At 37.5% G+C, this 9,540-nt stretch overlaps 1 protein-coding gene across 1 annotated transcript; it reads right to left on the minus strand.

Moving 5' to 3' along the window:
- Positions 1-216: 216 nt before the first annotated feature.
- On the minus strand, positions 217-6,981 carry LOC112458135 (golgin IMH1-like). Its single transcript, XM_025021581.1, has 10 exons — positions 6,673-6,981; positions 4,699-4,811; positions 4,283-4,495; positions 3,207-4,081; positions 2,833-2,964; positions 2,511-2,626; positions 2,271-2,416; positions 2,001-2,119; positions 1,352-1,685; positions 217-1,125 (listed from the first exon to the last, which is right to left on the minus strand). The coding sequence occupies exons 1-10, from the start codon at positions 6,677-6,679 to the stop codon at positions 334-336; spliced, it is 2,847 nt and encodes a 948-aa protein (XP_024877349.1). The 5' UTR covers positions 6,680-6,981; the 3' UTR covers positions 217-333.
- Positions 6,982-9,540: the final 2,559 nt, after the last annotated feature.

Consider the following 9,540-nt stretch of genomic DNA (forward strand, 5'->3'; position numbering starts at 1 on the left):
TGCGTGTTAATAGCGTCCACTTATTTATATCTGTAATAACAACGATTAATTTACTAAAAATATTACTTGCGAGTACCAATGTTATCATAGCTTATTGAATTAGTGAATAAAAAATTAATTGTCAATGCAAAAATGATCATGAAATTTTTAAACAAATTCCATGAAACATACCGTTACGTATCAAGCATAAAACTTTAAAATGATATCATTTCTCAGGTATGATCTCTCAAGAAGTTTTCTATTCAAACCGACACAACAGGATGAAATGATTAATTATAACATAGATGCAATAAGCCTCATTGTAATGCATGAACTGTATGAGAAATAATGGTATTACGTCGCGCGAATAATCGGATTACATCGAAGAGAGACGTCATGAAAAGACCGCCTCGGCAGACGACCGCGATATCGACAATAATGTTGTTCGCGATAACGACGTGATTCCCTGTTACAATCCCTCGCTTTATCATGAACCACAATAGGATTAACGATCCCGTAGAAACAATTCGCGTCTTCCTCAGAGCTGAGCTCGCCGTGAAATTTGTTTAAGCGACTCCTTGGCTCGCCGAGGGCTTCTAAAGCCGTGGAATCCATCAACCAACCGTAAAGAGATCCCCGAATGCGACGATTTCCAACGTGATGGATTACGTCATCCCTGAATTTCTCATTAACTTCCCGCCGGCATTGCTCGCAAATGAAAGCCTTTTCCTTATCGGACGAAATACGGTACCAGTCGTTAAGATGAAATTTTCTCGGCGGAGGATCCGAACTCTTCGTGGGTGGGACGTGACGCGAAAAGTATTGATACGGCGTTTCTAGTAACGCTCGGTTCGACTCGCAAGAAAAAGCGCGCGACAATCTATCGTTGACGATGCTCGATCGAGGTTTACGCAAATACTTCCTCATGACATACCGGTTGCTATCGTTTTTACTTTTCTCCCGCAAGCTCACTTCCAGTTGCGCAATGCGATGCTCGAGTCGCGTGCGTTGTGCCTGTGCGCGATCCTGCTGATCCTCCAGCAGCTTCACCAGCTTTTCCAGTCGCATCACTTGCATCTGCTTGCCCTCTAGCGTGATGTACAATTCCTGGATTGCCTCCGTCTTTGCCGCAATCTGCTTGTTGATCTGAATATATGAAAATTTAAAAAACTATTAGAATACAATAGAATTAAATCGTAATCAAATCCCGAGAAATATGACCTACATAACGAAAATTATTCATCAAACCGAAAGATTTGAGATATATTATTATTTCAGTTCCCATAATTTGGATTAAGAATGGATTAAAAGGATTGAACTTATTATATGAGAAGATTAGAAAGAAGGCTATATAGGGAACGTCGAACATTACTTCATCGATATCTTCGTAGTTTTCGTTAGGATTTGCCGCGTTTGCCTGCTTCCCTTTAAGAAGGCTTAACAGCTCGTCCCGGACTTTGAGGAATTTGCTTTGTTCGCGCATCACTCGATCGCGCTGCTCCAATTCTAGTTGCTTCTGCGTCAGGGTGGTCTCTAGCTCTTGGTTCTGCTGAATAGCCTCGGCCAAGCTGTTCCGCAAGTCGCTAATCTGCTGCTGAAGCTCCATCGTGTCAAGTCCCTGGGCTTTGCCATTTTCTTTCAATCTCGCCTGAAGGCGATGCTGAATCTCGGCTAAGTCGTTCTCCAGCACCTCATTTCTCTCTTGCCTACGTAGTAGAAATTGAGAGTCTGAATTCGAAACTAACCAATTCTTCAAAAGCAAAAATCAAAACTGAATTAAACATATTTTTTTTATCCAGGAATGTGAAAGATCGTTGTAATGTAAGGAAATAACGATCTAGCTTCTATGCTAATACATAACGTAGAACAGAAAGAATCATTTTAATTATAAATATATTTTTAGAAACCATGTTTGACTGTATTTTAAATGGAAATATTTATTTTCCGTTGTATGTTCAGAGATATTTTAAATGGTATTCAAATATTTGATATACCAAATCTAACATGATATTGAAACTTACTCGAATCTAACAATCTTCTGAACCCGAGCGTGCTCCAGCATCAGGTTCTGAAGATCATTAGTCTTGGCTACGAGTTCGGCAGCCAGCCTATCCTTCGTCTCGTCTTCGTTATCATGGCTCTGTGGGCGAATGAAAAGGACGATTAATTGAAATTAATTTTGTAAACGACCTATCGGAGACGAAAATCACGGTCTAACGAGCGTGGGAAAGCGAATCGAACGGTTCTTAGTTCTTATACAAGCAGAGATTCCGAAAGTAATGCAAACTAACGGCCGCCTGATGCATCACAGCGACAATTTCTTGCTTCTCCCTCTCGAGTTGCTCGATCTTTTCCCTCTGTCTTTCTAGCTCGGCTCGGGCCGCCATGAGATCGTTATACAAGCAAACCTCGTTCTCCGTGTGATTATTATCTGAAGCTTTGACCAGAAAATATTATAATTGTGTCAATATTTCGTTCAAAATGTAAACGAGAAATTTTCTCGATACTTTGAAATTGCTAAGCTTACCTACCTGTGACAGCAATATTATTGCTCTTCTCACTCGCGAGATCGCAGAGCAGCTGGCTCTTCTCTTCAAGATGTTTACAACGTTCTTCCATTTCAATTAGAGCATTTTCGGCTTCTTGTCTACAATAAATGTAATGTTAGAATTAATTATAGTAAAATTTTTTTAGAAAAACTTCTCGCGAATTTCCCGAATTTATCTAATTTTTATTATCCATATACATGAAATATATTAGAATAATAATAATTATACAATTATTTTTCTTCAAAGATAACGTTGAAAGACAAAACTAATAGAAATTCTTAAAGGCGGCGAACCTATAACTCACCTTTTTTCTCTCTCTTCTACCAACTCTGCGTTCAAATTTCGTTCGTTCGTTTCAAATTTTACCGATAACTCTTTAATAGTAGCATTTGCTTCCGTTTCCTTGCGAACCATCTTTTCTTTGAGCTCCAGCATCCTAAGGAAGGCAACTTTAAGAAAATACAGAATAAAAGAGATCAATCTTACCTTTATTCAACCTTATTATCTAGCTAAAGATAATAAGTAATTTTTCAAAGCTTTTTAATAGAAATTTAATTTTATTTAAAAAAAAAGCTTTCCTTATTTATCCATCACTTAAAATTAACACTAGGCTTTTATACTTCTTAAAGGTCGAGATTAAAAGGGGCCGAGAATTCGGACGGAATTAAAAAGGACAACCGTGACTCGAAGCTGTCGCGCTGCTTCTCCATCTTCGCCATGAGGCCCTCGCTGCTCTTCATCGCCTTGTGGATATCCTTCATTCTCAGCTCCATTGCCTGGTCCTTTTGCTTCAACTGAGCCTCCAGTGACTTCTGCAGCTGTTGCGATTTTACCTCCTCGTTAGCCACGTGCCCCTCCAGCTCGCGAATCTTCGCCCGCGCCTTTTGCATCTGCAGCTCCATCGTTCTCGTCCTGTCCTTCCCTTGATTCGCCTTGTCACGCTCCGCCTTGAGCTCCTCCAGCGCGACGCTCAACTGCTCCTGCAGCAGGTCCCCGCGATCGACATTCGGCCTATCCTCCTTCACACGCCCGCGATAATTGTCGTATTCGCTACGCAGACTCGAGGATCTCATCGCGAATTCGGCGAGGAAGTCCTTCTGGACCGTCCTCAGATCGTCCAGCTGCGTTCTCATCTCCTCGTTGTCTCGCGTGAAGTTCGCCCGCTGCGCGTCCACCTCTGAATAATCCACCAGCACGTTGCCCACCTCGTCCTGTCGACTCGATTCTGTCAGCCAGGACTTGACGAGGGACGCGAACGACGAGCTCTTGTCCAGAGCGCGTTGGCAGATCTCTTGGGAGCGGTCGCAGAGATTCTGCAGCTGATCTTGCAACAGCGACACACCGATTATCACCGACTCGTCCATGCAGATTGGCTCTCGCTGCTCGGCGCAGTCGTGTCGCGAGCTTGTCTCGATCGGCGTCGGCGAGCTTTGCTTGGGGCACTCCACTTGAGGCGATCTTAGCTCCTCGATCTTGCCCGGATCCTTGCCGCCGGCCGCGATTATCTTCTCCCGCAGATTCGACATCTCGTCATACAGATCTTGCGCGATTTTCTGCAGACACGCAACGAAGGAGAATGTTACAAGAATGTTTACCTCTTTATACTTCATCCTACTTTTATTTTGAATACTGTTCAAGTTTCTAATTTGATACATTCAAAAAAAATTACCAAAAATTCTTCAACTACAATCGCATAATTACAATTATCTATGAGAACTCGTTTTTAGGGAGAATCAATGTCGATCGATAGTTACTTGCTTATCGACGAGCGTCTTTTTCAGATTCGTGTATCGCATTCTTTTTGAACTGTATTGTATTTCCAGCTGACGCTTCTCCGCGGGGACCGCGTTCGTCGGCTTTCTAGACGGCAACATACTCAGGGTCTTCGTGCTTGGTCGACGAGCGGAGTTGTTGGAGCTAATCCCGCTGGAAGTCTCCTCGTACGTTGGATGACTCATCGAGTCGCCCTGTAATCACGTTTGACAGGCAGTGATCAAGTATCGAAGACATGTCTCGTAAATTACAATAAATAATTGTTTTAAATTAAGATTTATTATTGTGAATATTGACGATCGTCGTCGCATTTGATTTGATGAGATGAGGGCATTAAATCTTCTTTTATTATACACAAAGCTATTTAGCGATGCATTGCGCCAAATAATTAACGTACTTGCATGCCATTTCGTCCGAAGTGAGTTGTTGGAATTCTACTCTTAATTTTATTTCCAGTACTCAACGTAGATTTCTTTGAAGTATTTGACGATGGACGATCTTCCGCTTTTTCTATAAAGATATGAGAATATAAATAAATATGCTTTTTGCTAAAACGATTACGAATTTTACGTAATACTACAGCAAATATGTTGTACAATTTGTTTTTTTTTAGTTATATTCTACAATTTTCTAAATGTCTTTTATTTTCTCGCTTTCTTCAACATATCGCGAAGATATATTTCTTTCCTTTTAAATACGAAAAGTGTAAAAAGATGCGCATAAAGAGAATATATGTATAAATGCAGAGAGAGAGTACCCCCGTATTAAACTTTGACAGTCAGCATTAATATTTGACATAACCTTCGTATAATATTTTAATATAATTATTTTAGAATAAAATTATTTTCAATTAGGACTATGATATTTAGTTTAAAGTAGATCTTTTCCAGTAGATTACTCAGTCATGATTATTTTAGTAAGATTATTTTTTTATCGGAAATAAAAGTAAAATAACAATAATATAGCGTTGATTATTCAGGATTTCTCTAAAATTCTTTCTGTCATATATAGTTACAAAGAGCATGCTGATGCACGAACGAGAAAAGCGTACGAATTCGCGGCAGTATCGCTGTCGACGTTAAATATTACATTTTTTTTCTATTTCACATCACAGCTTCGGAATGTGCAATGACAGAAATGCAAAGATCGCAGTTTCGTGTTTTTATATCAAGAGTTTTATGTATAACGCGAAACAACCTGAAGGATTTATCGCGACCGCTTCGCTCAGCATTATCCCGGCTCCTTTTCACGGTAATGTGGCGCGATCGGTGACAGTTGGATTTGCAAATGGATCTGTGAAACTTTCGAGAGGGATGACTTCGGAGGAGAGTTTTAATTTCGTAGTCTTGTTGGTTGGACAGAGCGAGATGACCGAGCGTTAACATTGGTTCATGTGAGACAGTCGACGACTTCGAGGTGTTTCGAAATCGCGATTGATTTTACATTGGACGTCTATGCGACGCTTTCGATGATAAAATATATATGGCTGCGGTAAAATCGATCAAAAATCTTTTTAAAGTGGTATGCATTGGTTTTAATAATTAAATTTGTAGAATATTCTGGGATTAATCTTTAAATTAAAGTGGAAAGAGATTTACGAAAATAAATAATTTTATACGAGTATATTTAAAAAATCTAAGTAATTAAAAAAAACTCGTAATGTTGGCGATAAAAACTATATAGAATAATTTAATTTTCTTTTTGTAATAAAAAATAAAAATTAAATATAAATAAGTAAAAAACGGTATGTTTCTCTAATTCGTTGGCATGAAATAAAATAAATATTTGTCGAAAAATAAAGCGATATTATGAACAATGAAAAATCGTGCTTTTTTTATGATGTACACGCGCTTTTATTAAGTTTCTCGGAGCGGGAAAACACATGTTCGTAGAAACGGTTGGATTATGATAGACATGCGGCGCCACTCTAATTGCCAAAAACCGAGACAAGAGTTTCGTCACGCTCCAACAAATAAAGCAATTCAGCAGTAAACAAGGTCAAGTCAATTAAGTAGTCGGCTTATTTTTAATTCGGCCTCTTCCACAATAGCACAGTGGATTAATTATTAATACACTTTTTAGAAACGTCACGAGTTCGCAATTTGTTCCATAATATGATGCAATTGACAACTTTGTACTTTGTACGTTTTGGACTAGCGGCAAAGTTATCAAACACGTTGGAAAAATTATTGAAAAAAGACTGAGCGCTCCGAGAGATGAAAATCGGGAAAAAATAAACTGTTGCTTTTCGCTTTAACTTTTTAGGTATGTTGCAGCTCGAACGAGAACGGTTGAAATCGTTGACAGCTAACAGATACAAGAAACCGATAGGAATTACGAACAAATTTATATTACGAGATACTTTACTTACTGAACATTGCGAAACCATACTTCCACAAACAATCCTCCGTTTTCTTTCTCTCGCTGGAAGGAAATTTACGAGAATGTCTGAAATTGAAAATTTCAGAATTATGATTGCAAACATCACATAGCCGCTGTAAAGTTAATTTATATCACTGCGTATCCACGGTAGTAATAAGCGCAACAGCCTCTCTCTTCTCCTTTTCCTGAATTTATCTGGGCGTCCCGCATTGTAAATTTGTACAATAACATATATACACCTATGCATTTGTTTATCACATCTATGCAGATGCTTTTAAGGTAAACCATTTTTAAGTAATCTCTTGATTCTAGACAAACTTTTTCGCAAATTGTCGTCAATCATTAATTGAACTTCGATAGATTTTGAATAATTAATTAGAGAATATCGTTATATATCATATAGAATTTCAATTCTTTACTAAAAAAGGAATATATTGTTTTTTATTGTATATGAGAATTGATAAGAGAATGAAATTTGTTTCTTTACTGTTACAATGACATGATTTTTATTAAAGCTATAAAAGAGTTTGGGAAGGGCGTGTAAGAATATGTTGAGTGAAGTCTATTATAATACAGTCTTTAATCTCAGAAATATCCTAAGTCGTTACATTCTAAGTCGTACCGCTCGCAAAATATTCTAAGTCCCGAAATAGTCAGTTCACGCGGATACGTCTTCACTCTAGCGAGTCGCCGTGTCGAATCTCCGTCTCTCTGTTCCCGGGCTCTCGCGATCGTTTTTCCCCTCTCCGGACTTCGTGTCCTTCGAGGGGTCGCTCGTCACATTTCGGTCGATTTGTGTTGTTAATTATTGTTTGAGTCATGCCTGTAACCTTCTCGCTTATCGTTACCTATGTTTATATTTTCCCTATCTAACGTCTTTCCCTATTTTTCGACCTCGCTATTATTACTTATTTTCGATTCGAGCTGTTGCGGCGGCCAGGTATATAGCGATATAACCGCCACAAGAAAATACAAAAAATAAAATTGATTGTTACATTAATAGTCATACATTTCACACAATCAGTCACTCGATCAGTCATGCCTATCGATGATAAGTTATATGTTAATCACGCGACGTATGTTCTGAAAACAAAACATACTGTAAAAAAAATTTTTTTTTTTTTTAATTCATGCTAGATATGATATATATTTGTATATTAAGGAAAGATAATTATAACGTAAAAAAAGAATTTCTACATTACAAACCCATGTCAGTTAAATGTTAAAGAAATATTAGTTTGTACAACTATATTATTATACAAATTTTCATCATATATATATATATATATATATATTTTTTTTAATATAATATATATATATAAATTATAATTATACAAATTAAAATTGTATAATAATATATTGGTATCGGCCATTGTTGGTATCGGCCTTGGTGGTGAAGTCTGCAATAAATTATATAATTATTAAATTTGTGGAATGATAAATGTTATAGATTTTTTTTTTTAATGCATACTTACTCGTTACCCCACTGTGGATGCACTTTCCTAATATGTTTTGACAGGGTTTCAGCATCTACTTGATGAATTAAATCAAACATATGTCCACAAATAATGCACGTAGCATTATTTTCTGTGATCGTAACACGATCGAAATGTGTAAGGAACACAAACTCGCATTCTTTCGTAACTTATTCCGTGTCCATAACGTAAATGTTTTTTTAAAGTAATCAACATTTGTTTGTCATTGCAATGGACTTCTTTTCCACAATTACATATGGCAAAATTGTTACACACGTCGGTGAAATAGTCCCACAAATTTACCATATCCATATCGGCATCCATATCCATATCCATCTGCAATTTATTGTTAGATTCAGTAAAGATTATTTTAATTTATAAATTCGATACTTCCAAAACAGTATAATTTAGAAGAACCACAGGTATGATTTAGGCGACCGGTTGTCTAAATCGTACCTTTTGCAGCATGTTACAAATTGACTTATAACAAATTAATTTGTTATTGTTAAAAGATTAAACATGTAATAATAGATGCCTGAAGCATCAGCTATAATTTCTAATTTTTATTCGCGTCCTAATCAGCAAATGAAAAATATAATAAAAAATAACTTAAGTAGTACGCACGCGGCAACTTTCCTTTATATATTTTTATTTTATTTCTATCTTTTCTATGGCCAGATCTTTTTGTAATAATGTATTTTTCGTTACTCACTTTTTCCTGCTCCTACTTTTCTTTCTCTTCTTTCTTTTTTAATTTAAGCTGAAAAACTCGTTTTTCTCTCAAATTCGTTAACACTCGTCTTTTAATCTTTTATGGAAACTATTTCGTTCGTGTCACTGTCGATCGTGTCACTTTTCGATCTCAACTGCCAGAAATTGCTTTGTTTGCCACAAGCAGTGTCCTTGTTACAAGTAAATACATATGAAAACATTGAACTCGAATATTTACATCTCGGAATTAGATGCTCTTTTCGGGCCGATTCTCAAGACGACACTTCCTATCCCCCCACTACCGCTCGCGGCTCGCCGGCCGAGCTGGCCGATCGCGCGCGTGACGCTGTATCTCAGGAGCGTCCCTATGTAGAAATACGTTGGGATCGTACCTTCCACCAAATCATCTCTAATCTGTTAGAGATATTACATTAAATTTTAAAATTTTAATGGCACAAAAAGATAACGAAATAAACATATATTCGCTATATAAGATTCAGCAAGCGATCACTGTGTACAACAAAATTAGTATAAGACCCATAATTATAACACGACCGATTTAAACAATCAAAATAATTCTAAAGTGTTGTGTGCCCTGAGATCATCGCGAGGAGAAAATCTACTCGGAGCGCGTCGCGCGCCGCGCACGCTCGGCTGCCTGAAGTAGTAAC

This window comes from Temnothorax curvispinosus, unplaced genomic scaffold (assembly GCF_003070985.1).
Source record: "Temnothorax curvispinosus isolate PA1 unplaced genomic scaffold, ASM307098v1 QBEX01008716.1, whole genome shotgun sequence".
NCBI lineage: Eukaryota > Metazoa > Arthropoda > Insecta > Hymenoptera > Formicidae > Temnothorax > Temnothorax curvispinosus.